Below are 20,674 nucleotides of genomic sequence, written 5' to 3' on the forward strand. Positions count from 1 at the left end.
AAGGACGTGCTAGTGGCCAGAGGAAGGCAATGCTGTCCTAGGTGGTTCTCTCTCTTTCTCTCTCTCCCTCCCTTCTCCCTCCATCTCTCTTTTTTATCCCTTGCGAAGAGCTCTTCTCTGGAGGTTTTAGAGTTTGTTATACTCCTGCTGCTGGCACTTTCTCAGGGCCTTATCTTGGCCAAAGGTGGGGCAGAGTAATTTCTTCCTCTTGTTTATGCATTTTCAGTGATTGGCCTACTGCCTCCCATCATTCCAAGTCAGTTTAATAAGCGTTAGCCCATGTTGTGAATGCTTAACCCCCGTGTTTCTGTGAATTCCAATCACGGCCATGAGAGACTTTAAAACCTAGCGAACAACAGTGAGTGAGTGAACCTGCATAGCCACAACGGTTTCATGGCTATAAAGCCATGACAGCATCAATATCCAGCCTCAGCTTTTTCCAGGATAACCAACCGAACGCGTTGCCATTGAGTGGATTCCAACTCACAATGACCCTATAGGACAGAGTAGAACTGCCCCATAGGGTTTCCAAGGCTGTAAATCTTTATGAAAGCAAACTGTCAATCTTTCTCCTCTGGAGCAGATGGTGGCTTTAACCACTGCACCACCAGGGCTCTTTCCCAGGGCAGGAGAGATCCACTATTCTAGTTTTGTGCCCTTTGCCTCTCCTTATAAGTCTGAAGTACTGTCCTCATTACCAAAGGTCTTCTCTGATCTCAGCAGGTCAGATTTGAGGCCGAGATGAGGGCTTCTGCAAGAGAAACCCTATGGAAGCATTTGGCAGAGGAGTTTTCATTCCTTCTGAGCCAACCCATCTCAGATTTTTTCTTGTAAAAACAACATGTGCCTATTGGAAACTAGAGCTACTACAATTAGGCATGAATCTTATCCTCTTGTCTCCTAAAACAGACTGCTTAAGATTTCATCCTGAAAATTCATGCCTGATTATTCTTTCTTTTTATCAATTTTACAGAGACATGCGAGAAATGAAAAACCTTTTAAGCAAACTCAGGGAAACTATGCCTTTACCATTGAAAAATCAAGGTGAGTCCTGTCATTTCTCTTTGAGGCAGAAATTGTTTTCCACTTGGTAATCTTGGGACTTGTTTCTTGAGAAATTAAAGCAAACTTTTTACACATACAATAGAAGGCATTGATCCACTTAAAGCACAATAAAATTTAAAAAAAAAAAAAAAAGGCTTTGAGTATACATTTGTCTCTCCTCGAGAAGATGGTATAGAGACTGGAGTCTCTCAGGTGAATGCAATTTTGTCCCAATTTACAGAAAGCTGAATCACATAGAGGTTAAATAACTTGACCAAGGTCACACAGATTAGAAGTAGAGGCTAGAATGTGAACCTGGACAATCTGTCATCAGAGCTATCTGGAATATAGGAGTCCACACTCTAACACAGAAATGAAAAGGGGATATTCACTAGGATGTAAATTTCATGGAGAAAGGACTTCTGTATGCTTTGGTTAATTATTGCATCTCCACTACCTAGAACAATGCCTGGAACATTGTAGAATAACACCTGGCATAAACAGTAAGTGTTTGTTAAATCTGCATCCAGTGTTGCAGATCCAGGGAAAAGGTGAGTGTAAATGACTAATAAGCACTTGCACTTTCACATGGCCAGAGCAGCTATCAGTGCGGTACTGAGATGCTGGGGAAAAAGTTTTTAGAGGTAAGCAAAAAACTCTTAAGAAGCCCTGGTGGTGCAATGGTTAAGCACTGGGCAGACCATAATAGTCACCTGGGGAATCTTGTTAAGATGTGAATTCTGATTCAGTACCTCTGAGGTGGAAATGCAAATTCTCATCAGGGGGTCAAATTAGAATGAACAGGTTCAAAGCCCTGGCTCAACCTGGCAATCTGTTTCCGTAATGATTACAGCCTAGGAAACCGTAAGGGGCAGTTCTACTCTGTCACTTTGGGTAGCTATGAGTCAGAATTGACTCAATGGCACACAACGACAAGAAACTCTTGTTTTCTTAGCAGATCCTGGGTGGGAAGGGAGTACAGGGTCTGCTTGCCTGTTAGTGAGGAGCAGGAGAACTTGCCAGCAGAGCTGCAGCACCTTCTTGGCTCAAGGAGCAGCATGGCAGAAGGAAGAGAGGTGGAAGTGAAAACACCAGACAGAGAGGCTGCGGAGTAGTGTGGCCTGAGCTGCAGGGAGTGAGGGTTGGGTGTCAGAAAATGAGGCAGGGGATGCATCACATCAGGTGGCTTGAAGCAACCCTTGAAGGGCCTGGTCACTGGGGCTGACTGGCTTAAGCTATGAGCGTAGCATATTGGGGACCTTGTAGTGTTTTAAGAAAGTAATGACATGTTGGCATGATGAGAGATTGTGCTGATGACAGCATGGAAGCTTGTTGCTAGAAAATAAGCATGGTGGTTAGGACTGGGAGCTTTGGATTAAGGCTAGCCTTGGGTTTGAATGCTGGCTGCGCCATTTACCAACTTTGTGCCCTGGAAAAAGTTGTTTAACTTTGGGAAACTTCAATTTCCTCCTTCCTAAAAAAGGAGATAATAGTATCACTCAGTTCAGAAGGTTGTTGTGAGGATCAAATGAAGTAACACATGTCATTTACCTGGTACAACACCTTGCAGAGAGCAAACACTCAACAAATGCTTTATTGTTGTTGTTATTATTTTTCTTGTTATTGTTATCATTATTTACCAGCTGACCCATCCAGTCTAGCTCAGAGAATCCTGAACCATCATCAGTTAGAACAATCCCTGCCTTCACTCACTCTGGAGCATACTGCGTGTAGTGCCTGTGGGAGACTGATCTTGAGTCAGCAGTTCAGGGTATTGGCCCCTGGGACTTTGGATTTGTGGCTCATATCTGAGGCTGTCCTCAGCTCCTTAATATGATTGCCAAGTCTTCTCGCATCAACAGCACAGGGTCCTCTCACTCTACTTCATGTTCAGCTGCCAAGGAGGAAGACTGCCCAGGGTTCCCCAATCCCAGTTTTGTGGGATCCTATGTTTTATATCAAACCATCCTAAACATTCCCTTTACCTTTAGTGAAAATTTATCCAGCCATTTTTGAATTATGAGTTAATAGAAAAACAGAAATTTTATTTTATTTCCCTAGATCATTTTTGTAATCATAAAAGGGGTAATATAAATATTTTATATAAAATTGCATTATTTTTATAAACAGAAACAATAATTCAAATTTTAAGAAAATTTTTAAAATATAATAATAATTATTAAAGATTGATACTGTGAATGAAAAGGATATAGTCATTCAAATAAACGATACCCAGGACTTGAACCCTGGATCCATTTAGGTAAGGAAAAGGAAAAATCTAGGAGATACAAGGACTTATTCAAGAGGAAGTAGTGCAGTACACTTTTAAAATAATCAACAAATTGAGGTGAAGAACTGTAGGAAGTTCACATTTCTTCTTTGTGGGGGCAGAGGGTGTGAACCCTTAACATGTGAAGATGCATCACTATTCGCTTCATGTTTAATATACACTTCCAGCAAGATGTCCCTGTGAGCTGGCCAGTAGAGAAAGTGGGATAGGAGTCTGGACCAGAGGGTTCAGAAAAGGCCCAAGGGCAGGAAAGCAGGTTTGTTGGAGTCCCTCTAGGAAAATTTTTAAAAAATATACATCATATGATACAATTTTAAAGAACAAATCAACCAGATTTCTCTTTCTGATTGCGTATACTGTGATAAACCATGATGAGGCTTCCTCCTGACCTTCCTGGAATTCTTTTCAGGTGATTTGTTTATTATCCAGGTGTAGATTAATGTATGCAGGAAATAATGGGCATGAAATGTGGTAAATAGTTTTTCCAGTTCTTTTCTGTAGGACCTTACTGTCAAAACATAATTCTGAGTGAAAGCCATTATAGAAAGCCATCTGTTTTGTTTCTGGCTTCTGATTTTCTTTTTATTTCATTTACATCTGTGTTTAAAGCAGAGAGAAAAAAGGGAAAAGTACCACTCTTGGTCACATTTTTCCCCACTTCGAACACAAGGCATAACTAAGGTGTGGCAGGTAGGGTGTGTGCCCTGGGCACAGATTGAGGAGAGGTGGTAACAAGCAGTTTTTACTGGCCATTACAGTTTCCATCGCCAGCTGTGAGAGATCATTCAGCAATTTAAAACTAATTGCCATAGGCGCTATTTTTTGTAGACCAAAAAACCAAACCCGTTGCCGTAGAGTCAATTCCAACTTGTAGTGACCCTGTAGGACAGAGTAGAACTGCCCCACATAGTTTCCAAAGAGCGCCTGGTATATTCAAACTGCTGACCTTTTGGTTAGCAGGTGTAGCTCTTAACTACTACACCAGCAGGGTTTCCTTTTTGTAGACAGACCCCTGCGAACCTCAAAAATGGTATGAAAACCGTATGAAAATCCTGCCAGGCAAGCACCAGGATGCCTATAATAAAAACACTGAGATTCCCCTGTTTTCCAGGCTCCATTGTGGTCCTCAACTCCGAAACTGTTCTGTGCTTATCTTAGTGTTTAAAAATGTAGTCATATTTTCCCCTCTTCCTACCACAATCAGAACTTGACTCAGTAATTGGTTAAATTGATCTTCAGTGGGAAAAGGTCGGAATTTCCATGGCTGGTGATTATACCTTCATTTTAGACCGAGCCTGTTCTTTCCCATTCTTCTAGTTTAACACTGGAGAAAAAGAGGGGCACAAAGAGGATTGAGCCGGCCATGTTCTTCTGCAGCTCCACAGCAGGCTCCAGACAAAGGTCCAGGTCTTCTGGCTCTCAGCCCACTGTCCTTCCTATTGCTTCAGCGCCCCTCCTGTCCTACATTCTGGGTCAATGGCAGTGCTGTAGGGAGCTTCATTAATAATGAGAGTCTTGCTGTGTCAAATGGATTACAAATGAAACTACCTGTGGAGAGCCCGCAAGGTTTCTGACAAACGGTAAAAGGAGATTGGAAAGTGAAGGACGAGTATCTTCTAAATGTACATTGTTATCAAACAAAACCAATTGGTAGAAATAAATTAAACCTGAAAGACAGTTTCACCTTTTCCTTATATCTCAGTTAATGAATGCTGTAGGTGCATTGGTACATTCACTCTTGCCTAGAATTCAGTTGTTGATACCACGCGTTAGAATCAGTCTAGAAGTGGATCAGTCAGGAGCTGAATCTTTCTAGAGCTGGTTCTGTAAAAATGGCATGGCAGGGGCATCTGACCACCTCTAACTTCACAAGGGGAGAGGAGAATCATTATCACCATCAACAGCCCAAGACCAATTCCTATGAGGTGGAGATCGGTCATACCTCCACCCTCCAAACTTTTTACCAATTCTGACACCAGCCATCCCTCCCATGGCACTCTCTGCTTCTCTGCTGGGTCTGATATTTCATTGCAATGGCCACACAGAACTCATAGGCCATACTCACAGTTATGGGGTTTATTAGGGAAGTAACTGGTTACAATTCAGGATTGGGAGTGACTCAGGATACAGTTCTTCATTCAGGACAGCTTCTTCTCAGCCATGCCTACAGGCAGGCCGCTCTCTGGCCCTTGGCTTCTCAACCCCTCAGCCTCTCCTCTTCCCACTTGGGCAAGTGTTACAAAGCTCGTTAGCTCCACTGATAATTGCTCAGAGGCGCCCCACTCAGGCAGCAAGCTCCCTGCCCGAAAGCACTCAGGTTTCTCGTTCCATGGGCTGGGAAGCCCACCATGCTGTCTCCTGCAGGTCTCCTGGTTCTTTGGCCTCTACTGCTGCCATTTCTTTGCCATTGCTTCTCACTGTCTCTGGTGTTATAGCTTCTCTGTCTCCTGGGTCTAGGAGGTTCTCAGCACAGGGTTGCCAGGGCCAAAGAACACTCTCTACTCCTAGCTCTTCTTTCTTGGTGCTAGTGAGGTCCCCCACTTCCTGCCTCTGGGATGGCTCATTTTAAGCCTAGCAGGATGGCAAAACTGACCAATTCCCTCATTAGGGCTCCATACACCTTATTTACATGGTCCCACTCCCACAAGAGTGCCATGAACCTTATTTGCATTATTAGCAAGCTATCCAATCCCCTTTGTGGGCCATAAGCACTGTATTTGCGTAGTCCCACCCAGTCATTTGGTAGGAGTTACAAGACTGTGGTGAGAAAGGCCATATAAACGCAATCCATCACACCACAGTTTCTGTCCTGAGGACAGTCCTCACCCCAGACTAAATTGAGCCTAAGAACTGTTTCCCCAGATTTGTATACTCTGATTCACTCTAATCTGGAACCCATATCCAGAACTGACCTGGCCATGTTAGGCAGAAAATTCAAGGGTGTCTGGCTGAAGAACATACTCTATCTTGGAGATGACCTTCCAGGTCCTTCCCCCAGGACCTCATATAAAGACTCTCTGTGCTTTTGGCTAGTGTCTGAATGTTACTCTGGGCAGTTTTATGGGGAGCCCAATATCCTTTGTAATCTCTTCCACCTTTTGTCTGACATTCAGTGTGACTTATGCAATCCCTGTCCTCCAATCTACTCCACACATCAGTAATCACACATTAACTTCTTAGTGCATTACTCTGATTATGTTAACCCCTACTCACAAGTGTAAAATGACTGCTCATTGTCCACTGAAGTAGGAACAGACTTCTCACCCCAGCATTCATTGTCCCCATCATCATCCAACATGTAAGGTCACCTATGATGTGCCAACCTCTGTGTTAGGTGCTACAGATGTCTCTTCTTTCAAGAGGCTCTTTATCTCAACAGGGAAGAGTTAGGGTAGAATCACCTGGGAAGCTGTTTCAAATGACACGTCTCCCCTTGCAGAGCTTCTGATGGAGCCTTCAGGGAAGGACATGTGCATCCTGGAAACAATCAACACATGCACACACATTATTGGAAATACAAAGAAATTAGTACTTAGACTGTAATAACACCATAATAGCAACACAGATTGCTACAAGGGCATAATGAATTCTCACCTAATCCAGGCTTGGGTTGTGAAAGGGAGGTGTCTTAGGGTGGGTTCTCTAGAGAAGCAAAACTAGTGAAGCTTACATATATATAAAGAGAGAGTGAGAGAGGGATTTATCTCAAGGAAATGGCTCATGCAGTTGTAGAGACTGGCCAAGCCCCAAGTCTGTGGGTCAGGTGTAAGGCTGGATGCTTCTCCTGACTCAATTTTGGGCTGATGAACCCAAAATTGGCAGGCAGCATGGCAAGCCACTGGCTCAAGTCCCAAGAACTGGAGGTCAGATGATGATGAGCTGGTTGCAGGATCCTGAGCAAGCAAAAGCCAGCGAGCTTTGCCAGAATATCCATATATATAGGATGCAGTCCCCATCCCTGAGGAAACTCCCATTATAATTATTTGGCTGATCATATCAGATCACATCATGGAAGTGATTACATTATATCACAAAATGGAGGATAACTATGTCATTACATAATTGCCAAACTACATTATTACATAACTACCAAACTATTGAGAACATGGCCCAGCCAAGCTGCTACACAGCCTTAGCTATCACAAGGGTTATTACTGTTGTTGTTATTAGGTGCTGTCGAGTTGGATCCAACTCAGAGTGACCCTCTGTACAAAAATATGAAACACTGCCCAGTCCTGCACCATCCTCACAATCGTTTTTATGCTTGAACCCATTGTTGCAGCCACTGTGTCAATCCATCTCGTTGAGGGACTTCCTCTTTTTCTCTGATCCTCTACTTTTCCAAGCATGAGGTCCTTCTCCAGGTACTGGTCCCTCTGGATAACATGGCCAAAGTACATGAGATGAATCTTGTCATTCTCCCTTATAAGGAGCATGCTAGCTGAACTTCTATCAAGACGATTTGTATGTTCTTCTGATTCAGTATTCTTTACCAACACCATAATTCAAATGCATCAATTCTTTTTTGGTCTTCCTTTTTCATTGTCCAGCTCTCACATGCATATAAGGCAATTGAAAAATACCATGGTTTGGATAAGGCACACGTTAGTCCTCAAGGTGACATTTTGCTTTTAACACTTTAAAGAGGTCTCAGCAGATTCGCCCAGTGCAATATGTGGTTTGATTTCTTGACTGCTGCTTTCATGGACATTGATTGCGGATCCAGATAAAATGAAATCCTTGAGAACTTCAATATTTTCTTCATTTATCATGATGTTGCTTATTGGTCCAGTTGTGAGGATTTTTATTTTCTTTATGTTGAGGTGTAATCCATACTGAAGGCTGTGGTCTTTGATCTTCATCAATAAGTGCTTCAAGTCTTGTTCACTTTTAGCAATCAATGTGGTATCATCTGCATATCGCAGGTAGTTAATGAGACTTTCTCCAATCCTGTTGTCCTGTTCTTCTTCATAGAGTCCAGCTTTTCAGATTATTTGTTTAGCATATATCCATATTACATGTGAATAAGTATGGTGAAAAGATACAACCCTGCTGCACACCCTCCCATATCCCAAACCACATGGTATCCCCTTTTTCTGTTCAAGTGACTGCCTCTTGGCCTATGTACAAGTTCCACATAAGGACAATTAAGTGTTCTGGAATCTCCGTTCTTCAGAATGTTATCCATAATTTGTTAGGATCCATAATTTGTTGGGTTTGAGGCAGAAGAAGAGTTTACAAAGGGATCTGAGAAGAAAACCAGAAGAGCATCATGAAACAAATCAAATAAGAAAGCTTCAAGGAAAGAATGACTAATGGTGCAGAGAGGTTAAGCTATGTAAGAACTGAAAGCATCCACAAGATTTAGCAACAAGGAAGTCACTGATGATGCTAACAAGGTCAGTTCACTTGGAATTTTTGGCATGGAAACCTGATTAAGGAAGGTTGAGGAGTAAGTGGGAGGTGAAGAGCTGGGGCCAGTACCACTCGCTGTAGAGTCACCTACAACTCATGTTAACTCCATGAAGTGTCAGAGCAGAACTATGCTCCAAAGGGGTTTCAGTGGCTGATTTTTCTGAAGTAGATCACCAGACCTTTCTCCAGAGAAGCACGTGGGTGAACTTAAACCTTCTGGTTAGCCACCAAGTTCTTTAACCATTTGTAACACACAGGGACTCCAAAGCGCTGGGGCAGCAAGAATTCATTACTCTTTCTAAAGGAATAGACTATACTTTCTAAAAGATTGTCTCTGAGAGAGAGTGCACTAGCTAGAAGTGAACCAAGGAACAAAGCAGTCCTCTTTAGGAGGAGAAAGATGTGAACCTGTTTACAAGTTGAGGAGGTCATTGATGGGATGACACTGTGTATGCCAGAAGAGAATGAGATCTAGAGATATGGCAGAACTGATAACAGAGTAGTGGGAAGGCAAGTTGGAAGTCAGTTATGTGCCAAATGCTATATAATTTTTGATGTAAGGAATGGGAACATAAGGGAAAGAAGAAACCTGGGGCAGTCAGAGAAGACTTGGGTGGGGGGGGGTGATGCTTAAGCCCACTATTGAAGGAAGGGTTAGCTTTGGTTTAAGGAGGAAGGACCTTTCTTAAAGAAAAAAATGGACTGTGTAAAGGCAGGGAGGCAAGAGAAGGTATAGTCACATTTGGGGACTTCTAAGTAGTTTTACTTTTTACTATCCCCTCCCTCATATACCCTCATTCCAATTAGACTATAGTGTTTGTTAAACCCAACTCAGGTAGCCTTTGATCACCTCCATGTCCACTTCACCAAATGTCCAATCCTCCTCATCCCTCACAGCCCAGCAAAAATACCAAAGCCTCCATGAATCTTCCGCAAGTGTCTTCTTCCTTCTCCTCCATGTGGGAATAATCTTGCCCCCTGAGAATTCTCATGGCACTGTATTTTTTTTTTTCTCTCTCTCTCTCTCTTAAGGAATTTCTAATGAAGTCCCATAATCAGTCAAGGAAAGATTATTGAGGGACCATCTTTCTCTTAAGATCCCTCTTAGTTTTACCCCGGCACTCGACACAGAGTCTTGCATTGAGAAGGCCTTCAATTAGTTCAGTGGTTCTCAAAGTGTGATCCCAGGTCCAACAGCATCAGCACCTGGGAACTTACAAGAAATATAGATTATCTGGCCCCACCCCAGACCTACTGATTGAGGAACTCTGGAGGTGGAGCCAGCAATCTGTGCTTTAACAAGCCCACAGGTGATGATGATGTACCTAATATTTGAGAACACTGGATTAACTGAAGGTCTCTCTTTTTCTGGGAATAGCAATTTGCAACTGCACTTCCATTATAAGCGTTTATCTTGACTATGTCTGAGAAGATAGCTTTAAACTCAAACCCTCAGTTTTTTAATTTGAAAACTTCTCATTTTCAGGTCCCTTTTTTTTTTTTTTTTTTCCCCTCAAGCTATCATCTATGTAAGCAATCTTTTATTAGCAAAAGAAATTGAGTAATAGGGAAATGATGTCATTCCCCCTTAGGGGACCCCAGTGTCCCTGGCTTCAGTGACATCCAAGTGACAAAAACACTGAATGACTGAAGTTTGACATTACTAATGGCTGAATTTCCTACAATCTGCTTTTTCTTTCATTTTCTCTTATGATTTCCTTCCTGTCCTTCTCTTTCCTTTTCCACATTTAAACTTTTTTAATGTTCCACATTATTTGTTCTCTGTGGTTGTGCCCTTTGGAGTAAAGATGTTATAAAAATATCAATTAATAAGCCACATTCAAATAAACATTTGCAATAAAAACCAAACATTTGCCAACAAGTCCAAGAGGATTAGCCCAGAATGAATGGGTGGAGGGTGGTGGGGGAACGATTCCATTTTGATTACATTCTTTCCCAGCCCATCATTTCCGACTAAATTTAAATCATTGTGGAGAGACATCTTCCCTTGGAGTTGAATTCATTTCAAACAGCCCAGGTATACCTATCGCTCAGTGCATTTCAGCATTTACTGCAGGTGTCAGCTTCCTATGGTGTAGAAAGCTGCTCTGAATTTCTGCCAAGAGCTTTTGAGCTTTTGTGTCACCTTGGCCCTAAGTGATGATCAGACAAGCTCTGGACTAGGCAAAAGTGTCACAAATGCTCAACAAAGATGCCCCAAACCAGCCGTCATCCTTAATAGGCAGTCTGCCGTTTACTTAAAGTCTAAGCATTTTCTCATCAATCCTAATACTTCCTGTTCACTTGGGAGTGATATCTACGTATATGATTGAGCAAGGAGAATTGTGCTATTGAAAAGTTATTTTTATTCCCTTTAATGAATGCACAGTTACAAGGGAGAGTCTTGATACAAAACTTATAATATCTAATATAATGCCTGGGTGCTTTTAATACATAAGCAAGAGAGAGTGGGAATACACATACAACCACAGCACACACAATTCATACTTTCCTTTGTAAATACAACATTGTGGTAGACATTCCCTCATGTAATAGAAACAATACATATGAGAAGTGGATTTTATAATATATAAATACCAAATAGGTCATTCCCCAAATTGGTTAAGTGTTTGGGGGAAGGTGGCTTGGTTTCCTAGTGCTACAGTGACAAAAATATCATGCGTGGGTGGCTTTAAAGAACAGAAATTTATTTTCTCAGGAGCCTGGAAGTTTGAATTGAGGTCACCAACTCTAGGGGAAGGTTTTCTCTCTGTCAGCTCTGGGGGAAAATCCTCATCTCTTTCAGCTTGTTCCTCAGTTTCTTGGTGAACTTCATGTGGCGTCCGTCTCCTTTCCCCCCAACCTGCCATCACCACCTATTTGTTCTTCTTGTCTTTGTGTCTCTGTTGCTCCTTACGACTCCTAAGTGACTAGGTTTTGGAAACCCTACACTGATATAACCTCATTAACATAACAAAGAAAGCCCTATTTCCAAACAGGATTATATTCAGGGCTATAGGCATTAGCTTTCCAACACATATTTTGGGGGGACACAATTCAATCCATAACAAAAGGGAAGGAAATATAGGAACCCAGGACATAGAGCTTCTAAGTCTTAAATAGAAATGCTAGGATCTTTCTTCCTTATAAGTATCTTCATTTTTTGGTGATGCTCCCCCAGGGAAGCATTGAATTTCAGGTGAACTTGAGCTCCAGGAACGGCAATCAGTATCCAAAGAGATACTCAAAGGTAGAAGTCTTTACCTTTTAGAATCTGCTATATCTTGACCATATCCAATTAGGCTACGTCCACTGATCATTTGATGATTAAAGAGGTAAGAGTCCTAGAAAATGATGAGAAAGTGAGTTATTTCTTTCTGTTCCAAATATATTATGACTCATCTCTGAGAGATTTTCCTGAAAATTCAGGCTTGTGTATAGGCTGACATTGTTTTCAGTGTAGTAACTATTTGGGACATGTTTATAAAAAAGAGGTGTCCTATTTTTAGCTCTAAAATGTTGACATCCATATTGTAGAGAATTATTTTTCACTACAGAGAGGACAAGTCTTGTTTTTCTCCATGCTAACAAAATACGAGTTTTAAGAGAAGATTTTAATCTGTGGAGACTGGGAGAATGGACTGTGTTTGATTAATTTGATGTGCCCAGCTGGACCGCCTGTTTTCTTCCCTGACTCAGACTTGCTACTCTAGTTCTGTCTAAATGTATAACATAGAACATTCCAGGAATACTGTCAGCCTTGGTGGAGTTACTAACAAAGGCATTCGACTGTGTGGATCACAACAAATTATGGATAATATTGCAAAGAATAGTAATTCCAGAACACTTAGTTGTGCTCATGTGGAACCTGTACATAGACCAAGAGGCAGTCATTCAAACGGAACAAGGGGAAACTGCGTGGTTTAAAATCAGGACAGGCGTATGTCAGGACTGTACCTTTCGTCTTATTTATTCAATCTGTATGCTGAGCAAATAATTCAAGAAGCTGGACTGTATGAAGAAGAATGCAGCATCAGGATTGGAGGAAGATTCATTAACAACCTGCCATATGTAGATGCCTCCATGCATCTGTCAGTTTGTCATACTGTGGGGGCTTGTGTGTTGCTATGATGCTCAAAGCTATGATACCGGTATTCAAATACCACCAGGGTCACCCATGGTGGACAGGTTTCAGCTGAACTTACAGACTAAGACAGACTAGGAAGAAAGGCCTGGTGGTCTACTACTGAAAAGAAATAACCAATAAAAACCTTATGAACAGCAGCAGAACATCATCTGATATAGTGCTGGAAGGTGAGCCCCCCATGTTGAAAGGCACTCAAAATAAGACTGGGGAAGAGCTGCCTCCTCAAAGTAGAGCCGACCTTAATGACATGGAAGGAGTCAAGCTTCTGGGACCTTCATTTGCTGATGTTGCACCACTCAAAATGAGAAGAAACAGCTGCAAACATCTGTAAATAATCAGAACCTGAGGTGTACAAAGTGTGAATCTAGGAAAATTGCAAATCATCAAAAATGAAATGGAATGCTTAAAGATCAATATCCTAGGCATTAAAAAGAAGTGAACTGAAATGAACTGGTATGGGTCATTTTGAATTGGACTATCATATGCTCAATCATGTGCCAAGAATGACAACTTGAAGAGGAATGGCGTGGCATTCATTGTCAAAAAGAACATTTCAAGATCTATCCTGAAGTACAAGGTTGTCAGTGATAGGATAATATCCATACGCCTACAAGGAAGGCCAGTTAATACGACTATTATTCAAATTCACACACCAACCACTAAGGCCAAAGATGAAGAAATTGAAGATTTTTACCAACTTCTGCAGTCTGAAATTGATCAAACCTGCAGTTAGGATGCACTGATAATTACTGGTGATTGGAATACAAAAGTTGGAAACAAAAAAGAAGGACCGATAGTTGGAAGATGTGGCCCTGGTGATAGAAATGATGCTGGAGATCACATGATTAAATTTTGCGAGACCAACAACTTCGTCATTGCAAATACATTTTTTCACCAACATAAACGGCAACTATACACATGGACCTCACCAGATGGAATACACAGGAACCAAATTGACTACATCTATGGAAAGAGATGATGGAAAAACTCAGTATCATCAGTCAGAACAAGGCCAGCAGCTGACTGCTGATCAGACCATCAGTTATCATATGCAAGTTCCAAGCTGAAACTGAAGAAAATTAGAACAAGGCCACAAGAGCCAAAGTATGACCTTGAGTATATTCCACCCGAATTTAGAGACCATCTCAAGAACAGATTTGATGCACTGAACACCAATGACCAAAGACCAGATGAGTTGTGGAATGACATCAAGGACATCATACATGAAGAAAGCAAGAGGTCATTAAAAAGGAAAGAAAGAAAGAAAGAAAGAAAAGGCCTAAATGGATGTCAGAAGAGACTCTGAAACTTGCTCTCGAATGTCGAGTAGCTAAAGCAAAAGGAAAACACGATAAAGTAAAAGAACTGAACAGAAGATTTCAAAGGGTGGCTCGAGAAGACAAAGTAAATTATTATGATGACATGTGCAAAGACCTGGAGATAGAAAACCGAAAGGGAAGAACATGCTCAGCATTTCTCAAACTGAAAGAACTGAAGAAAAATCTCAAATGTTGAGTGGCAATACTGAAGGATTCTTCAGGGAAAATATTAAATGATGCAGGAAGCATCAAAAGAAGATGGAAGGAATACACAGAGTCACTACGCCAAAAAGAATTGGTCTACCTTCAGCCATTTCAGGAAGTAACATATGATCAGGGCACGATGGTACTGAAGGAAGAAGTCCAAGCTGTGCTGAAGCCATTGGTGAAAAACAAGGCTCCAGGAATTGACGGAATACTAATTGGAATGTTTGAAAAAATGGATGCAGCACTGGAAGTGCTCACTCCTTTATGCCAAGAAATTTGGAAGACAGCTGCCTGGCCAACTGACTGGAAGGGATCCATATTTATGCCTATTTCCAAGAAAGGTGATCCAACCAAATGGGAAAATTATCGAACGATATCATTTACTTTACATACCAGCAAAACTTTGCTGAAGATCATTCAAAAGCAGCTGCAGCAGGATATCAACAGGGAACTGCCAGAAATTCAAGCCAGATTTAGAAGACGTGGAACCAGGGATATCGTTGCTGATGTCAGATGGACCCTGGCTGAAAGCAGAGAATACCAAAAAGATGTTTACCTGTGTTTTATTGATTATGCTAAGGCATTAGACTGTGTGGATCATACCAAATTATAGATAACATTGTGGAGAATGGGAATCCCAGAACTCTTAATTGTGCTCATGAGGTGTCGGTACATGGATCAAGAGGCAGTCATTTGAACAGAATAAGGGGAAAACTGTGTGGTTTAAAGTCAGGAAAGGTTTGAGTCAGAGTTGTATCCTTTCACCGTACCTGTTCAATCTGTATGCTGAGCAAATAGTCTGAGAAGCTGGACTATATGAAGAAAAATGGGGCATCAGGATTGGAGGAAGACTCATTAACAACCTGTGTTATACAGACGGTGGAACCTTGCTTGCTGGAAGTGAAGAGATTTGAAGCACTTACTGATGAAGGTAAAAGACCACAGCCTTCAGATGGATTACACCTCAACCTAAAGAAAACAAAAATCCTCACATCTGGACCAATGAGCAACATCATGATAAACAGAGAAAAGATTGAGTTTGTTAAGGATTTCATTTTACTGGATCCACAATCAACACCCAGGGAAGCAGCATCAAAAAACATGTTGCATTGAGCAAATTGGCTTACAAAAGCCTCTTTAAAGTATTGAAAAGCGAAGATGTCGCCTGATCCAAGCCATGGCATTTTCAGTCACCTCATATGCATGTGAAAGCTGGACAAGGCATAAGGAAGACTGAGGAAGAATTGATGCCTCTGAATTGAGGTATTGGTGAAGAATGTTGAATATACCATGGACTGCCAAAAGAACAAAAAAATCTGTCTTGGAAGAAGTACAACCAGAATGCTCCTTAGATGCAAGGATTGTGAGACTATCTCTCACATACTTCGGACAGGTTATCAGGAGGGATCAGTCCCTGGAGAAGGACATCATGCTTGGTAAGGTAGAGGGCCAGCAAAAAAGAAGAAGACCCTCAATGAGATAGATTGACACAGTGGCTGCCAACAGTGGGCTCAAGCATAGCAACAATTGTGCAGATGGCAAAGGACAGGGCAGTGTTTCTTCAGTTGTGCACAGAGTCACTGTGAGTCAGAACCGACTAGATAGCACCTAACAACAACAACAATAAGCAGATGGCTGTAAAAATCATGTTGGGGCAACATCTGACCTCCTCTAACTTCACAATGGGGAAGGAGAATCAAGATCAACATCCCAAGGCTTATTCCTATGAGGCGAAGGTGAGATATGCCTCCTTTTTCTGCCATCTTTACCAATTCCAACACCAATCATCCCTTCCACAGTGCTCTGTACTTCTCTGCTGGGTTTGATAATTCATTGCAATGGCTACACAGAACTCACAGACAATACTCATGATTATGGAGGTTATTAGGGAAGTAACAGTTACAATTCAGGCTCAGGAACACTCAGGATAAAGTTCTTCCATCAGGATAGTCTCTTCCCAGCTGTGCTCATAGGCATGCCTCTCCCTGGCCCTTGGCCTCTGCCCAAAGGCACTCAGCTTTCTCTCTCCATGGGCCAGGAAGCCCACCATGGCATCTTCTCCTGCCAGCTCCCTGCTGCCTAGTCTCTGCTGCTACTTCTCGCTGCCTTCAGTGTTACAGCTTTCTCTCTCTCTTTCTGTCTCCTGGTTCCAGGAGCTTTTCAGCACATGGATCCCAGGTCCAAAGGACATGCTGGCTTCTGACTCTTCCTTGGTGTGGTGCGATTTTCTCTTTCCCACCTCTGCAGTGGCTCATTTCAAGCCCAGCGGCATGGCAAAACTGATTAATCTCCTTGGTGGGCCAAAATTACCCTGTCTGCACAGTCCTGCCCAATCACTTGGATGGAAGTTAGAAGACCACAGTGAGAAGGGCCATACAAAAGCAATGAATCACACCTCAAAGACACAACCTTGCTTCCTGAAAGCGAAGAGGACTTGAAGCACTTACTGACGAAGATCAAAGATTACAGTCTTCAGTATGGATTACACCTCAACATAAAGAAAACAAAAATCCCCACAACTGGACCAATAAACAACATCATGATAAACAGAAAAAACTTTGAAGTTTTCAAGGATTTCATTTGACTTGGATCCACAATCGATGTCCATGGAAGCTGCAGTCAAGAAATCAAACAATGTATTGCATTGGACAAATCTGCAGCAAAAGATCCCTTTAAATTGCTCAAAAGCAAGGATATCACTCTGAGTACTAAGGTGCACCTGATCCAAGCCATGATATTTTCAATTGCCTCATATGCATGCAAAAGCTGGACAATGAATAAGGAAGACTGAAGAATTAATGCCTTTGAATTATGGAGTTGGCGAAGAATGTTGAACATACCATGGACTGCCAGAAGAATGAACAAATCTGTCTTGGAAGAAGTACGGCCAGAATGCACCTTAGAAGTGAGGATGGCAAGTCTTCATCTCATGTGCATTGAACATGTTATCAAGAGGGACCAGTCCTTGGAGAGGGACATTGTGTTTGGTAAAGTCGAGGCTCAGCGAAAAAGAGAAAGGCCCTCAATGAGTTTAATTGACATAGTGGCTGCAACAATTGGCTCAAACATAGCAATGACTGTGGGATCCCACAGCACTGGGCAGTGTTTCATTCCATTGTACATAGGGTTGCTATGAGTCGGAAACAACTCTATAGCACCTAACAACAACATGATGCATTAGAACTTTGGGGAAGAGAAGAAAAAGTTCAGGCATTCAGGTGACACAGTTTACACAAGACAACCAGAAATCCAGACTCATTTTGTTTTTGAGCTTCTTTCCTCAGTAATGATAATAATAATAATAAAAGAAACCATCGTCAACAAAAAAAAAGAACCCCTATAGTGGTGGGAAACATTCTTCACTGTACCCATCTCCTCATTTAACTCCTATTTTCAGTCCAGGGCTCTTTCCCAATATTCTATCACGTTCAAGATTAGCATGAAGGAAAGGAAAAAGACCCTTAGCTCCACTATGGAAGGGCAGTGCAACCAGTTTTGCCAGAATTTGGGCACGTAGCTCTTGCCATTGTCAACCCCGCCATTTTGTTGTCTTTAGCTCCAGTATGACCTCGTCCTCTTTCCCAGTTGATAGTTTCCAGATTATTCCTTTGTAGTTGTTCTCCAGTCTTTAGAACCCACACTAAGCCCAGCAAAACTTGCACTGACCAGCTCTGCTCCAACAAGACGTTTCTACCCACGCACTTTGTCAGACTACATCATTTCTTAGAAACCCAACTAATTAGACTACTGTGTACTTATGCTAATAACACATGCCTTTTACATTTTTTTCAAATGTGCAACTGCCTTGCACATTATTTTCCTAGGCATGCTATGCACATTATATATGTGGGCCATTATTTACACGGGTATGTTATTTGTGAAAATATGGTATATTTGTAAGACTGGTTTATTTCTTCCTCTACTTTTCATCTTGCGGAAATTTTCAACCCAAAACTTGTAAATTCAACGGCTTCTCTGAATGACCTCATGTACAGAATTCTATAGACAGTGCTCAGGAAAGACTCAATAGGAAATAGTTGAAGCTTCCTCCTATAACATTAAATAGGTAAGCGAAGCCAAGATATTGGTCCTATGTAAAGGAAAATAGTTAAATAATAGTTATAGTGACTGAGTGCTTCCTCTGTGCTAGGCGCCAACCCACCCACTAAAGCTAAATGCTTTCCATAGATTTTTTTGTTTTGTTTTTCTTCATTTAATCCTATCCCCAGACATTTGCCCATGTCTGGAGACATTTTTGGTTGTCACAACTGGTGGGGAGTGCTACTGGCATTTAGAGGCCAGGGAGCTGCTAAAATTGAACGATGCTCAGGACAACCACCAACAACAAAGAATCATCCAGTTCAAAATGTAAGAAGTTTTGAGGTTGAGAAAACTTAATTCAAAGAATGGTGGGTTTTTAGAGCTACTTCATAAAAAGCAAGTTGTTTTGTATATACCTCACTCATATGTACATTCTGTCCTATCACAGATGACAGCAGCCTTCTGAATCTAACTCCCTACCCCCTGGTTAGAAGACGGAAGAGAAGGTTCTTTGGGCTCTGTTGTCTCGTCTCAAGCTAAGCAGTTTCTCCTGGAAACCCACCATTGGGAAGACCAGAAAAATCGCAGAACCTGAAGAACTCCAGACAGCTGAACCACATAGTTACTGGTTTTTCACTATGTTTTCTATGCTCCCCTATTACTTTTATCTGTACCCCCTGCCCTTTTCAATGATTTTACATTTGAAAGCAGCTGCAGTCAAGAAAAAAAGAACAGATTCAAATACAGGCTGTTTTTAAAAGGATTTTTAAAGCTGACATTGTGCATGTCTGCTCTAAACCATACCATAACAGATGCAAGAATTATGATTTTTAAATTATTTAAAGGTTTTTTAAATGTATTATACAGAGAGAAATTATTTCGTATATAATAATATATCTACAGCTCTTGCTAACCTCATGTTAACAGTTTATCATATATGGAAGAAGTCTTTAAACATAGGAATCTATTTAAAATTGCAAAACCGTGCTCAAAATTCTAATCTATCGATATCATTAGAAATAATATAACAAAACATATACCACCTCACCTATTACTTTTCTCTGCACTTATTCACGTTTAGTCTTCCATTCTGTCTAAATCTAAGAGCTTCAACATAAAAATATCTTAGTTTATAATGCAACAAAACCACATATTAAAAATAGTGAAATTTTGTAAATACACAATAATCCTAATACCATCATACAATGCATATGGCAACTAATTTCCTTTTGATCAAATGGTGTCTTTTTTAGCTTCTTGGAGAATGGAGTAACCGAGTTAGGAAATGGTATAGTAACATATACAATTACCCTCAAATGTAAAATTGAGTATTATCACACTTTGTTCTAACTGAAATCTGAAGCATGGTGTCTGTACATCAGCATAATGTTAAACCTTATAGGGCATGCTGGAATTAGTTCAGATCATAAAAATATTTAACATTTTACATTGTTAATAATTTATTTTTAGTTATGCTAAGCTTATCTCATCTTAGATGACTATGCAGATATGACTTTTCCAACGTGTACTTGGTGTCTTGTCTTATGCTTAGACTCTTGAAAGCAGGACACATTAAGCAATACTATATTTTAGAAATGAGGAGGCCACACGCTTTGTTTTTCTGCTCACAGCTTTGTTGTGATCTTCCTCCACTAGTAACGTGGTACAAATTTTGTTGTATTTTCCCTTGTTCTTCCTTAGGCCCATTTCCTAGACATAATTTCCTATGGGTTGAGAGATCAGGTCTTTGCACTTCTTTTCTTGTTTCCCATGGTCTAGAAAATCTGAAATCAGACAGAAGCCATCAATGTCTAGTATAATAAAAGGATGAGCTAGATGCGTATAAGTAGTTTATCCAAGACGCATCTTTAATCCCAACCCTATACTTTCTCAATTCTTATGTGCACAGAGCATTTATGTACCTACCAATATTTTGACCTAAAGCCTAAATAATTTAAAGCTTTTGGCTTTAGTGAAGCTAAAGAAAGGACCAGACGAACTACTGGAATAATTACTATATTAAGTTGAATCATATGAAATTGCTGATATTTGACTGCTTTTGACCTAGAAAAATGGCAGTTTCATATGGTTTGACCTAATATCTGATATCGTGGAAATTACCCTTAGAATTGCCTTCTAGCTGTTTTGATTGCGAAGGAAAGAATTAAAGAGTTGGAAGAGATCTCAAAAGCTATGCACATCTCTATTTAG

At 41.0% G+C, this 20,674-nt stretch overlaps 1 protein-coding gene across 3 annotated transcripts in view; it reads left to right on the top strand.

The window, feature by feature from the left end:
- The window catches only part of RGS7BP (regulator of G protein signaling 7 binding protein), a 166,973-nt gene extending 147,704 nt beyond the window's left edge, over window positions 1–19,269 (top strand). For 2 of the 3 annotated variants that reach the window (XM_049864557.1, XM_049864567.1), the window contains exons 5-6: window positions 974–1,044; window positions 18,912–19,269. In XM_049864557.1, the coding sequence (XP_049720514.1) occupies window positions 974–1,044; window positions 18,912–19,003 (163 nt within the window). In that variant the 3' untranslated portion in view covers window positions 19,004–19,269. Of the gene's footprint in view, window positions 1–973; window positions 1,049–18,911 lie in introns of those variants that run through there. The other variant, XM_049864574.1, reaches the window with a different exon arrangement.
- The last annotated feature ends 1,405 nt before the right edge of the window (window positions 19,270–20,674 follow it).

The sequence above is a fragment of the Elephas maximus genome, chromosome 2 (genome assembly GCF_024166365.1).
Source record: "Elephas maximus indicus isolate mEleMax1 chromosome 2, mEleMax1 primary haplotype, whole genome shotgun sequence".
Taxonomy (NCBI): domain Eukaryota; kingdom Metazoa; phylum Chordata; class Mammalia; order Proboscidea; family Elephantidae; genus Elephas; species Elephas maximus.